Here is a 21,915-nt window from a genome sequence, read left to right on the forward strand (position 1 = left end):
TGTTCACTTGGATTTTTGTTGTTGTTCGTAATTAGTGAGGAATTTTTGCGACTCATAGCTCAGCTAAGCTAAGGTACTTACTCCAGGTATTCGGTAACGAAATGGCGGGAACAGTTGGACCAGGACCAGGGATGCGTATTCTGGTCCAGCATCCGGGACATGATGTTCTGCTTGCCGACACCCTCGTTTCGGAACGGGCCACAGCGTATGTCGTCATCGTGGGGCATACTCAATCTGGAAGGCGGAGAAAAGCGGAAATTATCATTTTAGCTTTCTTGATCACTTGGTGGTAAACAACTGGGCATATTGTTCAGGAATTGTTTACTAAGAAATTTGTACAGCTAGGAGAATCAGAAATTTGAAAACAAAAAAAAAAAAATCAGCTACTGTTATTCAGGCTGGAGTCATTAATCTCTTAAAACCTTACAGGCAAGAAAACTCTTCAGGTTTAGGAGGTTTGTAGCCCGATCGAGGCCTTGAAGTCGTCGAGTTCTCTGAGCTATAGAGGAGTTTTCTAGCCAGGTCGAGGTCTTAAGGCAAATCGAGGTTTCTAAACCAGAAAAAGTTTTCAAGGAGGTCGCGCTCTTCAGGCCGGTCGAGATCTTCTGGCCAGTTGAGATCTTAAGGCCTGTCGAGTTCTTCTGGCCAGTTGAGATCTTAAGGCCTGTCGAGGTCTTCTGGCCGGTCGAGGTCTTCTGTCCAGTCGAGGTCTTCTGGCCGGTCGAGGTCTTAAGACCGGTAGAGATCTTAAGGCCGGTCGAGATCTTTAGGCCAATTGAGGTCTTGAAGCCGGTCGAGATTTTGAGGACGTTTGAGGTCTTCTGGCTACTCGAGGTCTTCTGGCCGGTCGAGGTCTTCTGACCGGTCGCGGTCTTCTGGCCAGTCGAGGTCTTTAGGCCGGTCGAGGTCTTTAAGCCGGTCGAGGTCTTTAGGCCGGTCGAGGTCTTTAGGCCGGTAGAGATCTTTAGGCCAATTGAGGTCTTAAAACCGGTCGAGATTTTGAGGACGTTTGAGGTCTTCTGGCTACTCGAGATCTTCTGGCCGGTCGAGGTCTTCTGGCCGGTCGAGGTCTTCTGGCCGGTCGAGGTCTTCCGGCAGGTCGAGGTCTTCTGGCCGGTCGAGGTCTTCTGGCAGGTCGAGGTCTTCTGGCCGGTCGAGGTCTTTTGGCCAGTCGAGGTCTCTGGCCGGTCGAGGTCTTTAGGCCGGTCAAGGTCTTTAGGTTGGTCGAGGTCTTTAGGTCGGTCGTGGTCTTTAGGCCGGTCGAGGTCTTTAGGCCGGTCGAGGTCTTTAGGCCGGTCGAGGTCTTTAGGCCGGTCGAGGTCTTTAGGCCGGTCGAGGTCTTTAGGCCGGTCGAGGTCTTTAGGCCGGTCGAGGTCTTAAGGCCGGTCGAGGTCTTTAGGCCGATCGAGGTCTTAAGACCTGTCGAGGTCTTAAGGACGATCGAGTACTTAAGGCCGATCAAGGTCCTTAGGCCGGTCGAGATCTTAAGGCCAGATGAGGTCTTAAGGCTGGTCGAGATTTCAAGGACGGTTGAGGTCTTTCGACAGGTCGAGGTTTTTAAACCGGTCGAGGTCTTTAGGCCGGTCGAGATCTTTAGGCCGGTCGAGGTCTTTAGGCCGGTCGAGGTCTTTAGGCCGATCGAGGTCTTTAGGCCGGTCGAGGTCTTTAGGCCGGTCGAGGTCTTCAGGCCGGTCGAGGTCTTTAGGCCGGTCGAGGTCTTTAGGCCGGTCGAGGTCTTTAGGCCGGTCGAGGTCTTTAGGCCGGTCGAGATCTTTAGGCCGGTCGAGGTCTTTAGGCCGGTCGAGGTCTTTAGGCCAGTCGAGGTCTTTAGGCCGGTCGAGGTCTTTGGCCGTGGTCCTTAGGCTGGTCGATGTCTTAAGGCCGGTCGAGGTCTTATGGCCGGTAAAGGACTTCAGGTCGATCGAGATTTTAAGTCCTCTCGCTATGCCGTTCGAGGTCTTACGGTCGTTCGAAGTGTTAAGGTCGATAGAGGTCTTAAGGTCGATCAAGATCTTAAAACCGGTCGAGATACTTAGACCGGTCGAGGTCTTCAGGCCGGTCGAGGTCTAAAGGTCAGTCGAGATTTTAAAGGCCAGTCGAGATCTTAAGGCCAGTCGATGTTTTAGATCGGTCGAGGTCTTGAGGCCAGTCGAAGTCTTTAAGTCAGACGAGTTCCTAAGACCAGTCAAGTTCTCTAGACAAGTCAAGGTCTTTATACCAGTCAAGTTATTTAAACCATTCGAGTTTTTTAAACCAGTAAAAGGCTTCAGGTCGTACACGTTTAATGTAGTCGAAGCTATTCAGCTTCCAAAGAGAATTCACAAAATTCACAGATTCACAGACACAATTTATGTTCTGGATCTTAAGTTGAATAAACGGAAAAATTTCAAATTTGATCACGATCTTCATACTTCCAAGTACCTACCAATTACACCTACAAGACCTACTGGATCATTGATTCACGTTCGAATTGACTGCTCTTTTTCTTCTGACTCAACTTATCTTTCAAAGCGCAGGACTACTGGCCCCGTTCAATGTGTCGTTGTTCTAAACGTCCCGCAAGCGTGTTTGACATAAAAGTAATAAAATTATCTAAATTGATATGATGGTACTTCGAGTTAGCATACCCTCCGGTAGGATCGAGGCAAATTTGTCATCGGTCATCCCGGCGACTAGTCTATTCCTGCACTGGAACGATCGCAACAGACAGTTCTCAGACATGTGCTGCTACCCGGTAGATTTAGGTTGTATTACAAGCTGACGCACTGTTGTGTTGTTTTATTGAATCAATTGTTATTGCATCGTTGAGTGCGCCACGTGATATGTAAACTAAGCGGGAATGCACGGAAGTGAAGTGAGGGTCCGGATAGATTGTCAGTGTTGCCAACCTGATTGTTTAGAATTCGAACCATATCTTCAAGTTAATTTATAGAAATCTCATAAAACTGGGGGCTCTGCTAGCTAAAGCCAGTAGCTAGACCATAAATTGATCCAACCAATTTCCGAGGAGGAAAACCGAAGGGCATAACCGCCAAACCCAGACTACTCACTCAATGGACGGGATTGGAGGAACGTTCTGCGCGCACCCATAAATAACAATAAGTCTGGGATGGCCCTTTTGATTGGCGGAGGCCAACTTTTTTCAATTGAAACGCTATTAACAAGTGTCGCTGGCCAGAGTATATTTAGTGGTGTGAAGATTGGGTGGTGGACGTTCGACTTTAATTGCGGAATACATTGTTTTGCGGCTCGATAATGGGGGTGTGATCATCGTATTTTAAAATTTATTGAACACCGCCCGCTGGCAACAGAAATTTTATGGGTTGATAACACTGTCGTGAAACAAATTAAGACAAATGGATTTATTGAGAGAAAGAAGTGATTCATTACAAATATTTTCTTAGTCATCCTAAAGTTTTTGAGTTATCGACAAAATAAGATTTTTTCACGATCATTTTTACGAGAACTGTAAATGCGCGTTCGACTATTTAGACTGGTCAAAATCGGGCTAAAAAAGTATCAACCGGTTTTGAGATCCTTATAGACCCAATAATAACTGTGCAAATTATGGTGACTCTAGGATTTGAAATGGGCTGTAGCAAAGGTTCTGTGTTTGTATATAAATAAGTATTGAAAATTGACCTTTTTGTGCAAAAAATCCTCCAGCCTCACTGTTGCACTGATTTCATGTTCATCACGCGGCATCTTATTGCTGAAGATTCAAAGAACAACTTTGCCCAAGCCGTGAACCTCTAAAAAGCGTCAATCAAAAGTTAAGACGATAACTGATTTTGGCGTCCTGAATTCAAAACATTTCACAGATTTCGACTATCACTTCAAGTTTCTGTGATATGGTGTGTGGAAATTTTCAAATTGATCAGTTTTGGGTAAAATCGATCTTCCATAACTGATAAACCAATAAAGCTACATAAAAACCAAGAGCTGATTTTCAATCAATCGCCAAAATTTTCTTGAATCAAAGATACAACGTTTTCCAAAAATTGAATTTTACAATTTATAGAAATTCCAAAAAAAAGCTTATTACTTCTTCTGACATCATTAAAGAAAATTATTGAAATTGGATTTTCAATATTTTAATTTATTCAACAACTTAGTTGAAGACTGCGAAATTATTTGACTCACGGTTTTAAAATATCAAAAATGATTCAATTAAGTTCAGCTTTTCTATAAAATTTTGTCCAAATTTCCGTTTTTGCAGGTTTGCAACAAAAATAACAGAGAGAAGTTATCTAAAAAAATAGAACTGAAAAAACTTACCTGAATATTCGTGCTCTGCGCCCCTGATTAAGTGAAAATTAGCTCTGAGATTACTTGCACCTCGGATAGATGTAAATTGTGTTGTCTTGTGTTAAAAGATTTTCAAGATTCAATCTAAGAAAGCCTATCCAAAGTAAAATTAATACAATTTATGAAATCTGTAAAAAAAATTCTAAAATCAAAAATGTGAACTGTACATAGCAAAAATTATTTCCTGTAAAATTACGCAAATGTCCTGTAACAAAAAGGAGCAGGACATTTACCGTTATTTTACAGGTCGAAAAACAAATTACGTGACACTTAATTTTCAGTGTATAACTTTTTTACAGGACATTTGCTGTAATAATAAATTAATCGTCGTTAACTTTCAAGGGAAACAATTTAAAATTACAGGTTTTGTTAATTACAGGTTGTCAAAATTTTTTTCTGTGTAACATTGAAAAATCAGGTTTAAAATCTGTGAATTTATGATTTTTTCATGATAATGAAACCTTGCTCAACATCTCAATGATATGATTTTATACGAAACTGTGAAAAAATAATACTCTTTGAGTTTTTCAAATCGATTATATAATTTAAAATATTGAAAAATGATCAACATTTAGTGATAAACCTATTCAATTTTGGCTGGTTTAAATACCCTCAATTACAAAAAATTATGCAAGCAGATTCATGAATTCGTTTTATTTTTTCTTTTCCAGTTTTGTATTTTTCATAAATTTGGCGTTATATTAAATTACGTAAGCTCTGCATACTTAAATTATTACCTAAATTTTATTTGATTGCGGCCCGTCAATAGAATTTTAAATTTAAAGTGTCCCGTGGCTTCAAAAGGTTGGTCACCCCTGATCTATCTCATTGTTTTGATTACAAAAGCTGCTTACGCCTAGAGAATTGAACCGCTGCTCTCTAGATTGCAATGAAACTCACCAGCCTCTCGACCAATCCAGCAATAGTTCATTGCCACTGTAATAATAAGTATTTAAACTTAATGTCATTTGGGATGATTGAATAGGTTGGTCAATAGATTGCATCTTATTTCGTTTCAAGGACTTTCAGTACACCATATAAATAATTAAACAAAAATTCTCATCATCAAAAATTTATTCGGATATCTTAACATTTATAAGAAAAATTCGAAAAAAACTTGAATTCCATTTGTAAATACCAGTACAGATATAAACAAAACAAATACCATGACAAGAAATTGACAGACATTTTTGACATGTCGCTGAGAATTCCCATATAGGTTCTTTAAAACGCCTTCATGTGTCTTAATGGTGCGCTTTAAAATGTTACGTGAACGTTATCGAGCTTCTTTAAAGAAGTTCCATTAAAAGCGTTTAGAAGTTCCGTTATCGATAGTTTAACCATTCAAAGGGCGATGGAAGTTCCTGAGTAACTTTTACGCGACAAGAGTCACCTGAAGTACCCGTAAAACATTTTTTCGGCCAAATGTGAACTTAGGAGATCCATTTTTAAGTAAAAACGCGACTTTTGGTTGCTTGGGTCTACTATCGTCACCTCACGCGCGGCGCAGAATAAGGGCCAAAGAATGCTGAATTTCTGTGTTTCCAGGCTTGGATTTCTTCGCGGTCCCTAATGTCCCTAAAGGATCCGAGATAGCGACCAAAACTTTCATCGAACCCCAACATTTATCGTTGGGAAGATGAAGGCTCTTATTCTGCGCCGCGCGTGAGGTAACGATAGTCGCTCTATTCTAGTGATCGGTTCAGGTGAGGAACGTCACTTCGGACGAACTTTGTGAGTTCTTACCCTGTTCTCGCAGTCACCGGTGAGTGAGAATCGTCGCATTCGGGTGACGATTTTAAGTGACAATGGATCTCTTTAAGCACCTCTTGCGTAGTTTTTCGCTAGAGAGATACAAATCTGCCATCTGTCGTATTTATTTAAAACCCTTTTTATTTTTATCAGATGGCGGTACCAAAGCAAATCAGGTTAGCGTGACATGAAATCATTTAGATTTTAGATTAATTCAACTGTAAATTGAAATTGAATGATATGGTAAATTGATCAAATGACTGGCCTAACATTTTCATTCCTCAACTGTTGAATAAAAAACCTTTGAATTACTTCAATGCAATGAAAAAGATTATTTTTAATAATACAAAAAACTTCTCAGATGTTCCAACTGACATTCAGCTATAATGAAATTATGCTAGTTTAATCTATTCAAATGTTGTTTTTAAACAAGTGTCCAATTTTACCTTTACCTTCAAAACAATGATAATGATTTTCAATTTATCAATCTATTTAATATATTTCTTAACCGATTTCAAAATTTTATTAACATCGACGGGTTTTAGAACGTATAGATTTCGCGGTTTGATACGGGCGTGCCCAAATATTCAAAGAAAATATCGGGACGAGTCCGTATCAGCCTGGATTCCCGGATTTCAATATAACGGTCCGGTCTTTTTTCCGGAAGTAAGTATTCACATAATTTGCTGAATTTAACAAAAAAATTTAATTGAGTAATGATTTGTTTTAATTTCTGATCCGAAAACGAATATTTCATAATTATTTTCATCAAATTTACTAAGAATTTGTTTTGAAGCTTTAAACGCAATTTGAAGTGATTCGACGAAAAAATAAAGATTCAAGTTTCTCCTATCTTTTCCTGATTTTGTTCGAATAATGGATAAATTTTGCTCTAATTTGTCTGGATAATACCCGGTTTTTGTATTTGAAAATTTAAAATTGATTGCACGGTTTTTCACCCGTTTTTGAAAAACAAAATTCCAGGCCCGAAAACGTGTTGAAAAGTTCTTGAAAGCATACTATAAATTTTCATTGTTTTCCGCATCACTCGCACTCGATTTATCAAGACAAGCACGCACATAGAATCGCTCAATCAGATAATTATTTTTACTTTGTTAAAAAAAAAAAAATAATTTCAATATGTATTAAAACCTCATAAAATTTGCCAGCCTAACTTTTCATGTTTACTTCATGCCTATCCTTGGCGCTAATTTTTGTTTATTATGAAAATAAAACACTTCCTGTGATAACTATGGCAACTATGGTAATGCACTATGAGAGATAGTCATACAAGCAAGTGGACAAACTTATATTAATTGAAGTTTTGGTTTTATCACTGTACTTCGAAATTATCGACGATGTCCGGTGAGTTTTAATAAAAATCGAACAAATTTTACTATTCTATACGTTTCGAGCTACTCGAGGAGTAACTTTTGTTTGATTATTATTAAAACTCACCGAAAAATTTCGATAATTTATAAACTCAAACAAATATTGAAATGTTTTCAACAATTTGACTGTCAGAAATGACAACCGAAAATGGTTACGATCGTAAGATCATAAGTTAATGTTTCACGATCACATTTTGGAAATGGCTCATATATTTACAAAAAATCGGAAGATTTATTCATGTTTTTAAGCGGAACTCAGGCCTTTATCGTTTAAGTGGCTGCCTTTTCATTTCTTAAACACTTCTAGCCAGCTCTAATCTATATATATAAAAAGCAATTTCTGTATGTTTGTTTGTTTGTTTGTTTGTTTGTTTGTTTGTTTGTTTGTTTGTTTGTCCTCTATAGACTCAGCCGTCTTAAGAGCTAGAAAGCTGAAATTTGGCATGGATACTCATTAGGACCAGGAAGGATGAAAAATGTTTTCAGATTTTTGGATGACCCCTTCTGAAGGGGGTCGTCCATACAAGACAAATATTGTTTTCACGATATTGACGTTATTTTTTGTCGGATTGTGTTGAAAATTTGCACATGAGTGTGTTAAAAGATGAGCAATCGATTTCAGTTTTCAGGTGTCAAATTTTTTGTAAGGGGACATCCAAAGGGGTCGTTCATATTAACTGTTCGCTGTTTTTGCGATATTGACGTTATTATACATCGTATTCAGATGAAAATTGGTACACGATATTTTTGAGTGACGTACAATCGATTTCAGGTATCAAATTCAGTGTAAGGGGCCGGCAAAAGGGGTCGTTCATATTAAATTTTCAGTATCTTAGTGATATTGACGTTTTTATACATCAGATTGGGATGAAAACTTGCACATAGGAGTTATTAGCGACAATCAACCGATTTCACTTATAAAAACTAAAATCAGGGGTCGGCCAAAGGGGTCGGCCAAAGGGGTCGTCCATGTAAACTATTCACTGTTGATGCGATATTGTCGTTATTATACATCGGATTCAGACGAAAATTGGTACACGAGAGTTTTGAGGGATGAGCAACGGATTTCAGCCTATTCAATTCAGTTTAAGGGGCCGGCAAAGGGGGTCGTCCATATAAACCTTTCAATATTTTTGCATTATCGTCGTTATTATTGATCGGATTGGGATGAAAATTTGCACACGGTAGTTTTCAGAGACGGGCAATCAATTTCAGATGTCAAATATTTTGCCAGGGGTCGACGAAAGGGGTCGTCCATATAAATTAATTTTTCACTGTTTTAGCAATATTGACGTTATTATACAATGGATTGCTTTGAAAATTTGCACACGAGAGTTTTGAGGGAAGGGCAATCGAGTTCATATATCAAAGATTATAGCCCCCGAAAAGGGTTTAGTTTTTTGGCAATAATTGCGTTGTTATGCAATGATTTAGTCGAAATTTATACACGTGGTTTTTGATTCCTGATTTTAAATTTATTAGCAGACGACAGACGAAGTGATCGTCCAATATTTTTGCAATTATTACTTAACAATGAATCTGGAAAATGCTTGGCAATTGACTTTCATACAAACTGTTCATGACATATTCCAAGTTAAAAGCGAAACGGAGTTCGAATGGGATCAGCTAGTTTGTAATAAAACACGTTTGAAAAGTAAGGACAATATAGGTAGCCAATTGGAATACCTAGTTTCAAAATCAAAGACGGGTGACCTGGAAATCTGGAAAGCTGATCTGCTCGTTTAACAATTAATTTTCATAGAGGGTAGGTCAAAAAAAACTGACACTGGTGGAATTTAAAAAAAGCTCTAAATCTTGAGATCGGAACTGAACATTTCAAAACTTGTTAAATACTCACGTAAAACATGAACAAATCAGCCGGAACTAAATGAAATCGTCCGAAAACTTTAATTATTTCATTTTTTCTGATTTCCTTCATTTTCTCATGCTTTATCTTCTTATTAGTTATTCTGAAGCCTCTCAACACTGTATTTTCATAGATATTAACATTTACATCAATGTATTGTACGTAGAATTTTTTTTTGTAATCAGTGATCATGAATTTGCATTATTGATTTTTATCAAACATATATATCTTTGCACTTTTTTCCTCATTTTTCAATATCTTAATAATGGATTTTTGTCCGCGTGATTTCTCATAGTTCAACACAGTGCCACGTTATGTTGATTTTTCTGGGTTTTCTCTGCTTCTTTGATCATGAGATTTGACAGCCCTGAGCGCTAGTGGCGACTCCTCTCAGAAAATTAGCTTTTTCCAGCGATCCATTGTCGGTAACTTTTCAGGTGGTGTCGAGTTCGAAATGGAATTAAAAATTACGAAAATTACTGTAAAGAGGAGTTGTTAGTTATTGAAATTCAATAATTTTTTTACCTAGCATGTTTCGATGCTTATAATCATCAATCAATTTGTAAACACGACGCGAACTTCTTCTGGCTGAATGAAATTTCAAACTATTCGTTATCGATAAGTTGTTTAAGGTTCTATTCATGTGATACTGATACTGGTGATCATGGTACTGAAGATGTGCACGGTTCGAGTTTTCTGGTCCATCCAGGCTCGGACCAGCTTAGTCTTCATCACCTCGGTAATAAACGGCATCTTCCCGGGCGTAGCTGGCATTTTCGCCCGTGTACGTCTCAAGCAGCTCGACCATGACCTTCGAAACCAGCTCACTATTTGTATCCTTAAGGACATCGTGCAACAGTTGGAGTACTGCTTTTGCATTTGCTCATTCGATGGCGGACACTGAGGAATTCAGGACCGCGTCGATTTTTTCCACCGAATGGTCGGCACCCTCCTTAAAGCACACATCGCAGAAGTTGATAATTATGTGCGAATAATCTTCGATTCACATGCTGTCAGCTCACTTACACCGACTGTCGGAATAAGGTGACAAGAGTCGAGTGACGGTGAGGTGACTCGACAATCGTCACGTCACGTGCGGCGCAGAATAAGGGCCGTATTCTTGACAATTTTAAAAATCAGTTAAACACATAAACAAAAATAACAAAACTGTTATAAGTTATACATTTTTCAAAAATTAATTTTTTTTTGACTTTTTTAATTGGAAACAATTCCTAATAACCTGGTATAACATATCGACTTTATTTTGAAATAATGAGAAACTAAAATTGATTACCTACACTATGAATCTGATAAATATCAACAAAATCGGTCAACATTAACAGCCACGAGAACGTCAACAAACTACAGGTAAAATTTCCCCGATGCGGATATTTTGGGAACAGCTTTAGAGGGTTAAACCGGTTATTAGACCGAATATGTTCTATAAAACTCTTTACAGTCTTATAAATAGTTCATCATGAAATTACTCTCCTTTTAAACTTTCGCTAATTACATACTGCTCAAGCAGAATAATTTTTCCGTTCAAACTTTGAGATTTGTTATACCAGGAACAGGTCTAAGGGTACTAGAGAAAGGGAAAGACCATCCTCAAATCGCTTAATGTGAGGTTCCCAAATATGTATGTTCGCTCCAAGCCCTTCCTTCTCAATAAGGAGACATGGAATTGATGACAATAATTTGGCACATACATACGAGTTGTTCCCCTTCAACCCTTCCTTGGATGATTGCCCTAAGTAATTGCCTCATCAATCGTTCGTGTACATATCAAATTGATTCTCCTCGTCGTCGATGGGCATCGTTTGCGGGCCTATTGATTACGATCGATAATTTGACATGCCCGATCGATGATCGATCGGCTGTGGTATGGACTGTGTCAATTGAGTCTGTCTCGATAGAAACAATTGTGTTTACACTAATATGATCGTCCACCTAAATGAAAGTTGTATCTTTGAAAACTCCCTGGAAAAGGTCCGCGGAGTTTCCAATTAGTTACAGACTGGGGTCAGCACAAAATTGGAAAAGATTGATCAACTATTTTAATGAGGCGCTTTTCCAAATATATAGTTTGATTGAATAATTGTGATAATAAACCTTCCTCTTTCAATGAAAATCCCGAAAAAATGTAAATGTTTTTTTTTAGAGATTTTGTTCCAAATACTCACACGTGTCCGAGTTCGTGTGCGATCGTGAACGCCGCCGACAGACCATTGTCCTGCACGATCGCACACGAGTGTCGCTTGCACATCGTGCCGAGTTCGGCCAGACCGAGCGTGTCGCACTTCATCTGATTCCGGCAAATTTGCTCCCGCGTCAGCAGGAACGCCGTATCGTGGTGGAATCCGGCCTGGTGCTTCAGGTTGCAGAACGCCATCAGCATATCGGACGCCGAAACGCCTGTAAGTATAGCAGGAGAAGCAAGGAGATTAGTCAGATGCGAATGAGTACAGTTAGTTGGAATATGTCAAATAAACAAAAAAAAAAAAAGTGAGTCACTAGTACCCCCAATAGTTGAAACTTGCTCAGCTGACGTCGAGGTTGACAGATTTAAGTTTTATGATTTATGGCCCTCGGGCCATTATCGGACAAATTCCCGCACGCAGTCAGTTCACGCACTCAGATGTGGTTTCTCGGGGAGTTTGATTTATGATCTTTCTACCAACTATTCTGGGTGACTGCTTACAAATGCCGAACATATGGAGTTGGGAATTATTCCCGCTAATTAATCCGAAGCACGTCGTCGAGTTCTATCACATGTAAACACCACCAGCTTGGAAATGAAATTACTTACTGAGAGGCAAAGGGTTCGAAAAACCATAAATTGATTGTGAATGTTGGCGTCGCATTTTGATGGAGGTCGCCCTTTGGCGCAGTTGATATGTGAAATTTGAATTTGTTAAAAATGAATTAATCTGTCCTTTCTGGCAATTATAAAAAAAAAAAAATAAATAAACTTTCGGAATTCAATTGAAACGACAAATCAGTCAAAGATTTTTTGAGATCTGTTAAGTTCATATCCAAAGAGGACTTCATAAGGATTCAAGTTAAGCGTCGAACAATGAAGAAAAAAGTGTATAAACCGCGAAGAAATTCAATATCTTCCCTCCTACACAAAACAAATCAATGAAAAAGTACTTTCCTCAAGTGAATCCTGAATGTTTCTTGAATGTGAAATCTAAATCTGAAGTCTGGATCTGAATCTGAAATCTGAATCTGAAATCTGAATCTGAAATCTGAATCTGAAATCTGAATCTGAAATCTGAATCTGAAATCTGAATCTGAAATCTGAATCTGAAATCTGAATCTGAAATCTGAATCTGAAATCTGAATCTGAAATCTGAATCTGAAATCTGAATCTGAAATCTGAATCTGAAATCTGAATCTGAAATCTGAATCTGAAATCTGAATCTGAAATCTGAATCTGAAATCTGAATCTGAAATCTGAATCTGAAATCTGAATCTGAAATCTGAATCTGAAATCTGAATCTGAAATCTGAATCTGAAATCTGAATCTGAAATCTGAATCTGAAATCTGAATCTGAAATCTGAATCTGAAATCTGAATCTGAAATCTGAATCTGAAATCTGAATCTGAAATCTGAATCTGAAATCTGAATCTGAAATCTGAATCTGAAATCTGAATCTGAAATCTGAATCTGAAATCTGAATCTGAAATCTGAATCTGAAATCTGAATCTGAAATCTGAATCTGAAATCTGAATCTGAAATCTGAATCTGAAATCTGAATCTGAAATCTGAATCTGAAATCTGAATCTGAAATCTGAATCTGAAATCTGAATCTGAAATCTGAATCTGAAATCTGAATCTGAAATCTGAATCTGAAATCTGAATCTGAAATCTGAATCTGAAATCTGAATCTGAAATCTGAATCTGAAATCTGAATCTGAAATCTGAATCTGAAATCTGAATCTGAAATCTGAATCTGAAATCTGAATCTGAAATCTGAATCTGAAATCTGAATCTGAAATCTGAATCTGAAATCTGAATCTGAAATCTGAATCTGAAATCTGAAATCTGAATCTGAAATCTGAAATCTGAATCTGAAATCTGAATCTGAAAGCTGAAATCTGAAATCTCATTGTAATTTTTTTTCAATTTTGTCATTTTTGACATTTTTGTAATTTTTTAAATTTTTGTCATTTTTGTCTTTTTTTTCATCTTTTCATTTTTATCATTTTAGTCATTTTTGTCATTTTTGTCATTTTTGTCATTTTTGTCACTTTTGTCATTTTAGTCATTTTTGTCATATTTTTAATTTTTGTCATTTTTGTTTTTTTTTTGTCATTTTTGTCATTTTTGTCATTTTTGTCATTTTTGTCATTTTTGTCATTTTTGTCATTTTTGTCATTTTTGTCATTTTTGTCATTTTTGTCATTTTTGTCATTTTTGTCATTTTTGTCATTTTTGTCATTTTTGTCATTTTTGTCATTTTTGTCATTTTTGTCATTTTTGTCATTTTTGTCATTTTTGTCATTTTTGTCATTTTTGTCATTTTTGTCATTTTTGTCATTTTTGTCATTTTTGTCATTTTTGTCATTTTTGTCATTTTTGTCATTTTTGTCATTTTTGTCATTTTTGTCATTTTTGTCATTTTTGTCATTTTTGTCATTTTTGTCATTTTTGTCATTTTTGTCATTTTTGTCATTTTTGTCATTTTTGTCATTTTTGTCATTTTTGTCATTTTTGTCATTTTTGTCATTTTTGTCATTTTTGTCATTTTTGTCATTTTTGTCATTTTTGTCATTTTTGTCATTTTTGTCATTTTTGTCATTTTTGTCATTTTTGTCATTTTTGTCATTTTTGTCATTTTTGTCATTTTTGTCATTTTTGTCATTTTTGTCATTTTTGTCATTTTTGTCATTTTTGTCATTTTTGTCATTTTTGTCATTTTTGTCATTTTTGTCATTTTTGTCATTTTTGTCATTTTCGTCATTTTTGTCATTTTTGTCATTTTTGTCATTTTTGTCATTTTTGTCATTTTTGTCATTTTTGTCATTTTTGTCATTTTTGTCATTTTTGTGATCATTTTTGTCAATTTTGTTGATTTTGTCGATTTTGTCAATTTTGGCATTTATGTCAACTTTGTCAATTATGTTAATTTGGTTAATTTTTGTCAATTCCTGTCAATTTTTCCAATTTGGTCATTTTTGTCAATTTTGTCAAACTTGACAATTTTGTTATTTTTGTCATTATTGTGATTTTTTTTATTTTTGCAATTTTTGTAATTCTTGTAATTTTTGTAATTTTTTTCATTTTTGTCATTTTCGTCATTTTTGTCATTTTTGTCATTTTTGTCATTTTTGTCATTTTTGTCATTTTTGTCATTTTTGTCATTTTTGTCATTTTTGTCATTTTTGTCATTTTTGTCATTTTTGTCATTTTTGTCATTTTTGTCATTTTTGTCATTTTTGTCATTTTTGTCATTTTTGTCATTTTTGTCATTTTTGTCATTTTTGTCATTTTTGTCATTTTTGTCATTTTTGTCATTTTTGTCATTTTTGTCATTTTTGTCATTTTTGTTATTTTTAACATTTTGATCAATTTGATCATGTGTGTTATTTTTGTAATTTTTGTAATTTTTGCCATTTTTGTTGTTTTCGTATATTTTGTCATTTTTGTCATTTTTGCTATTTTTGTCATTTTTGTTAATTTTGTCATTTTTGTCATTTTTGTCATTTTTGACATTTTTGTCATTTTTGTCATTTTTGTCATTTTTTTCATTTTTGTCATTTTTGTCATTTTTGTCATTTTTGTCATTTTTGTCATTTTTGTCATTTTTGTCATTTTTGTCATTTTTGTCATTTTTGTCATTTTTGTCATTTTTGTCATTTTTGTCATTTTTGTCATTTTTGTCATTTTTGTCATTTTTGTCATTTTTGTCATTTTTGTCATTTTTGTCATTTTTGTCATTTTTGTGATTTTTTTAATTTTTGTAATTTTTGTAACTTTTGTCATTTTGTCATTTTTGTATTTTTTGTAACTTTTGTCAATTTTGTCATTTTTGTCATTTTTGTCATTTTTGTCATTTTTGTCATTTTTGTCATTTTTGTCATTTTTGTCATTTTTGTCATTTTTGTCATTTTTGTCATTTTTGTCATTTTTGTCATTTTTGTCATTTTTGTCATTTTTGTCATTTTTGTCATTTTTGTCATTTTTGTCATTTTTGTCATTTTTGTCATTTTTGTCATTTTTGTCATTTTTGTCATTTTTGTCATTTTTGTCATTTTTGTCATTTTTGTCATTTTTGTCATTTTTGTCATTTTTGTCATTTTTGTCATTTTTGTCATTTTTGTCATTTTTGTCATTTTTGTCATTTTTGTCATTTTTGTCATTTTTGTCATTTTTGTCATTTTTGTCATTTTTGTCATTTTTATCATTTTTGTCATTTTTGTCATTTTTGTCATTTTTGTCCATTTTTGTCATTTTTGTCATTTTTGCCATTTTTGTCATTTTTGTCATTTTTGTCATTTTTGTCATTTTTGTCATTTTTGTCATTTTTGTCATTTTTGTCATTTTTGTCATTTTTGTCATTTTTGTCATTTTTGTCATTTTTGTCATTTTTGTCATTTTTGTCATTTTTGTCATTTTTGTCATTTTTGTCATTTTTGTCATTTTTGTCATTTTTGTCATTTTTGTCATTTTTGTCATTTTTGTCATTTTTGTCATTTTTGTCATTTTTGTCATTTTTGTCATTTTTGTCATTTTTGTCATTTTTGTCATTTTTGTCATTTTTGTCATTTTTGTCATTTTTGTCATTTTTGTCATTTTTGTCATTTTTGTCATTTTTGTCATTTTTGTCATTTTTGTCATTTTTGTCATTTTTGTCATTTTTGTCATTTTTGTCATTTTTGTCATTTTTGTCATTTTTGTCATTTTTGTCACTTTTGCCATTTTTGTCATTTTTGTCATTTTTGTCATTTTTGTCATTTTTGTCATTTTTGTCATTTTTGTCATTTTTGTCATTTTTGTCATTTTTGTCATTTTTGTCATTTTTGTCATTTTTGTCATTTTTGTCATTTTTGTCATTTTTGTCATTTTTGTCATTTTTGTCATTTTTGTCATTTTTGTCACTTTTGTCATTTTTGTCATTTTTGTCATTTTTGTCATTTTAATCATTTGTGTCATTTTTGTCATTTTTGTCATTTTTGTCATTTTTGTCATTTTTGTCATTTTTGTAATTTTTGTCATTTTTGTCATTTTTGTCATTTTTGTCATTTTTGTCATTTTTGTAATTTTTGCCATTGTTGTCATTTTGGTCATTTTTGTCATTTTGTCAATTTTGTCATTTTGTCATTTTTGTCATTTTTGTCATTTTTGTCATTTTTGTCATTTTTGTCATTTTTGTCATTTTTGTCATTTTTGTCATTTTTGTCATTTTTGTCATTTTTGTCATTTTTGTCATTTTTGTCATTTTTGTCATTTTTGTCATTTTTGTCATTTTTGTCATTTTTGTCATTTTTGTCATTTTTGTCATTTTTGTCATTTTTGTCATTTTTGTCATTTTTGTCATTTTTGTCATTTTTGTCATTTTTGTCATTTTTGTCATTTTTGTCATTTTTGTCATTTTTGTCATGTTTGTCATTTTTGTCATTTTTGTTATTTTTTCCATTTTTGCCATTTTTGTCATTTTTGTCATTTTTGTCATTTTTGTCATTTTTGTCATTTTTGTCATTTTTGTCATTTTTGTCATTTTTGTCATGTTGTCTTTTTTGTCATTTTTGTCATTTTTGTCATTTTTGTCATTTTTGTCAATTTTGTCATTTTTGTCATTTTTGTCATTTTTGTCATTTTTGTCATTTTTGTCATTTTTGTCATTTTTGTCATTTTTGTCATTTTTGTCATTTTTATCATTTTTTAAAATCATAATTTATAAAAATCATTTTTATAATCATTCTTGTAATTTTTGTCATTTTTGTAATTTTGGTCTTTTTTTATCTTTTTTATCTTTTTTTTTTATTTTTGTCATTTTTGTCATCTTTGTAATTTTTGTCATTTTTGTGATTTTAGTGCTTTTTGTGATTTTTGTGTATTTTGTGTTATTTGTTTTTTTTGTCATTTTTGTGATTTATGTTATATTTGTAATTTTTGTGATTTTTGTGATTTTTGTAATTTTTGTCATTTCTGTCATTTCTGTCATTTCTGTCATTTCTGTCATTTCTGTCATATCTGTCATTTCTGTCATTTCTGTAATTTCTGACATTTTTGTACTTTTTTGTAACTTTTGTCATTTTTGTTACTTTCGTCATTTTTGTTATTTTTGTCATTTTTATCATTTTTTTCTTTTTTATAATTTTTGTTTTTTTTATCATTTTTTGTCATTTTTGCCAAAGACATATAAAAAAAAATTTCAATACAGTTTAAAGATTAATTAAAAATTGGTTCGGAGCTTTGTCAAAATTTTCTCTGAAATATTTCGAACCCGTTTTTGAAATTTCTCATAGTTGCCTCAAAACTCACTTCTGATTGTATAAAATGGTCTGTCAATTTGAAATTGGGTATATACAATTCTCAAAGGTTTCTCATAACAGCTTAAAATCTCCATAAAACCCGGTTTTCCTGTGGTCTCGTATTTAGTTTAAGATTGTTTAGAAGTTTACTATTTGTAGAGTTTTTTTTTTATAAAAACGAACACACACAGGGTGATCTTAGTGAAACTCTATGTTTCCTCGAAGAGATTCCTTAACTCTAAGCGCACAAATTTGAAGAAAATGAAGGCTTACAAATTTTACAAATGCTAAAACCACCAAGCCACAGAAAAAGTACTATGTATGCCGTGACCGGGATTCGATCTCATGACCGTTGGCTTGAAAGACTTGAAGGCTATCCTCTACGTCACGGTCTTTTTAAATTTCTTTCAAAAAAAAAGTCCACAATTGTATTATCATCATCATCATGTGTTATAGACTCAATGCACTTCGCACGAATTCGGAATCGACAACCTTACGCTGGTCACGCGATTGATAAACGGAACCAATAAAACAATTATCTCTTCCTGATAGACTTCGTTTTTATCTGTGCTGAACAACCATAACAATAATCCGGGAGGCACTTGAAACTACATATCTCAGTCCAATAGTCTCTGGGTAACGTTGGCAGAGTTCAGTGGATTTCGCAGAACCAGCATGGGTTGTCGCTCGTCAAAGTCAATCACTCTCAAAACTGTCGTCTCCGGTCCCGAGTCGGTGCCACCGGATGAAGGTTTCGTTGATGGGGTTGTGTGTAATGATGCGGACATCGGCGAGGATGAGATGAAAGCTGTGGACCTGGATGGGTCGAAGGTGTTGCTGGTTCGACAGCGGGGTAAACTGACGGCCATAGGGAACAAGTGTTCGCACTACGGCGTATCGTTGGCTAGCGGGGCACTTGGCGATGGACGAGTTCGATGTCCCTGGCACGGGGCCTGTTTCAACGTGGAAACCGGGGATATTGAAGACTTTCCGGGGTTGGATTCGCTCCCTTGCTTCCAGGTTTCGGTGGTTAAGGGGAAGGTGCGTGTTCGAGCGAAGCGATCCGAACTGACCACGGGCAAACGAACGAAGCCGATGGTCGGTAGACTAGCTGGGGATAATCGGACGTTTGTGGTCATTGGTGGTGGACCCTCGGGTGCGGCTTGCGTTGAAACGTTGAGGCAAGAAGGTTTTACCGGACGAATTGTGATGATCAACAAGGAACCGTATCTGCCTTATGATCGTATAGCTGTGAGTAAGGCTATGGACTTTGAGGTGGATAAAAAGCTGCTGAGAAGGCAAGCGTTCTACGATGAACACGCTATAGAGACTGTATTGGGGGTCGAGGCAAGTTCCATGAACGTTGAAATCAGAGAGATTGGATTGAGCAATGGGAGTAGAATCTCTTTCGATAAGGTCTACATTGCGACTGGATCCAGAGCTAAGAAAGTTCCGATTGAGGGAGCTGATCTCGCAAATGTTTGTGTGATGCAAACCTATCAAGACTCGAAACACGTAAGTGCACAGCTTGGGGAGAATAAACATGTGGTCATCCTAGGCAGCAGCTTCATCGCTTTGGAGGCTGCCTCCTACTGTGTGAACAAAGTTGCCAAAGTGACAGTAATTGCTAGAGGTTCCATTCCTCTGAAGGATTCTTTTGGACCGCAGATCGGTCAAAGAATTTTGGAATGGTTCAAAGAGAAGAATGTAGCTTTTGTTTTGAACTCAGGCCTAAAACGCTGCATAGATGATGGCAATGGGAAACTCGAATCGGTAGAACTTATCGATGGATCTACTTTGAAGGCTGACTTGTGTATTATGGGTGTTGGATCCGCACTCTACACCGACTTCCTCAAAGGCTCCGGAGTCAAATTAGACTCAAACGGGGCTGTCTATACCGATTATCACCAGGAAACCAACATTCCCGGAGTCTACGCTGGAGGAGATATCGCACACTCACCCTTATTTTGCGATCAAAACATATCGGCCACCCTTGGACACTTTGGACTAGCTCAATACCACGCCAAAATTGCTGCTTTAAATATGGTTGATAAACCGACAGTCGCCAGATCGGTCCCTTTCTTTTGGACGACCCTTTTCGGCAAAAGCTTCCGATACGCTGGTCATCTCCCTAAGCTTCAAGACGTACTCATCGAGGGTGATCTGCAGGAGTTCCGCTTTGTAGCGTTCTATTTCGATGAGAATGATCACGTTAAAGGGATGTCTTCCTGCGGATGGGATCCAGTTGTAGCTCAGTTTGCGGAGTTGCTATCCCAAGGTCGGACGCTGCACCGAGATCAATTGAAGGAGGATCGTTTCTCCTGGACCAAAACGATTAGCTGTGCCGATAGGTTGATCAATTAGAAAGCGCTTCTGTAGTGTAGCTTCATAGACCTAAATTTTATTGTGATATTTATACATAGTTTTTCATGGGAATAAAAGCCAGAATGTAAAACATTCAACGTTTAAAATATGGAGGAAAGTGTTTGATTGAATTAATACAATTAACACCATGTCAAAAAAAAAAATTGGGACACCATACTCAAATCTGTCTTTCTTTCCTTATTACTTAACATTTTATTTAAAAAACGAAATTTGGAATTCGAGTTTAAAAAAATGTACAAAGATGACCGCAGATATCAGACTATTTTCAAACACGTTTGACAATTTTGACGATTTTGAAAATTTTGTCAATTTGGACAATTTTGACAATTTGGACAATTTGAAATATTTTGACAATTTTGAAAATTTCGCCAATTTTTACAATTTTGACAATTTTGACTATATTGATTATATTGACAACATTGACAATTTTAACAATTTTGACAATTTTGACAATTTTGACAATTTTGACAATTTTGACAATTTTGACAATTTTGACAATTTTGACAATTTTGTCAATTTTGTCAATTTTGACAATTTTGACAATTTTGACAATTTTGACAATTTTGACAATTTTGACAATTTTGACAATTTTGACAATTTTGACAATTTTGACAATTTTGACAATTTTGACAATTTTGACAATTTTGACAATTTTGACAATTTTGACAATTTTGACAATTTTGACAATTTTGACAATTTTGACAATTTTGACAATTTTGACAATTTTGACAATTTTGACAATTTTGACAATTTTGACAATTTTGACAGTTTTGACAGTTTTGACAATTTTGACAATCTTGACAATTTTGACAATTTTGACAATTTTGACAATTTTGACAATTTTGACAATTTTGACAATTTTGACAGCTTTGACAATTTGGACAATTTTGAAAATTTTGAAAATATTGACAATTTTGACAATATTGACAATTTTGACAATTTTGACAACTTTGACAATTTTGACAATTTTGACAATTTTGACAATTTTGACAATTTTGACAATTTTGTCAATTTTGTCAATTTCGTCAATTTTGTTAATTTTGACAATTTTGACAATTTTGACAATTTTGACAATTTTGACAATTTTGACAATTTTGACAATTTTGACAATTTTGACAGTTTTGACAGTTTTGACAATTTTGACAATTTTGACAATTTTGACAATTTTGACAATTTTGACAAATTTGACAATTTTGACAAGTTTGACTATTTTGATAAATTTGACATTTTTGACACTTTTTACAAATTTAAACACTTTTGACAATTTTGACAATTTTGACACTTTTTACAAATTTATACTTTTGACAATTTTCACAATTTTGACAATTTTGAATATTTTGACAATTTTGACACTTTTGACAATTTTGACAATTTTGACAATTTTGACAATTTTAACAATTTTGACAATTTCGACAATTTTGACAATTTTGCCAATTTTGACAATTTTTGCTAATTTTGAAAATTTTGACAATTTTGAAAATTTCAACAATTTTGACAATTTCGACAATTTTGAATCTTTTGACAAATTTGACTTTCTTATTTAAATTTTCTTCATTTCAAATTTTGACAAGTCACAATTTTGGCAATTTCTTTCTCTCCGATGAGGCGGTCATTGTATGGTTTAGGCTTTATTTTTAATACTTTAACTTTTACTCCCGCTAATGGATGCTTCGAAATCATCTATGAGCGAGCAATTTCTGAGTTAAGATAAGAAATAGTTTACGACCC

General features: G+C 34.7%; 2 protein-coding genes across 2 annotated transcripts in view; one reads left to right on the forward strand and one right to left on the reverse strand.

Moving 5' to 3' along the window:
• LOC129756623 (A disintegrin and metalloproteinase with thrombospondin motifs 9) overlaps positions 1–21,915 on the reverse strand; it is a 935,923-nt gene that overhangs the window by 78,285 nt on the left and 835,723 nt on the right. Inside the window, exons 9-10 of the mRNA XM_055753535.1 lie at positions 11,502–11,733; positions 82–234 (exon numbers count right to left, since the gene is read on the reverse strand). Coding sequence (XP_055609510.1) covers positions 82–234; positions 11,502–11,733 — 385 coding nt within the window. The remainder of the gene's footprint in view (positions 1–81; positions 235–11,501; positions 11,734–21,915) is intronic.
• On the forward strand, positions 18,459–20,225 carry LOC129756614 (apoptosis-inducing factor 3-like). Its single transcript, XM_055753527.1, has one exon. It carries the CDS (start codon positions 18,478–18,480, stop codon positions 20,164–20,166), a length of 1,689 nt encoding a protein of 562 aa, XP_055609502.1. The 5' UTR covers positions 18,459–18,477; the 3' UTR covers positions 20,167–20,225.

The sequence above is a fragment of the Uranotaenia lowii genome, chromosome 3 (assembly GCF_029784155.1).
Source record: "Uranotaenia lowii strain MFRU-FL chromosome 3, ASM2978415v1, whole genome shotgun sequence".
NCBI classification, from domain to species: Eukaryota; Metazoa; Arthropoda; class Insecta; order Diptera; family Culicidae; genus Uranotaenia; species Uranotaenia lowii.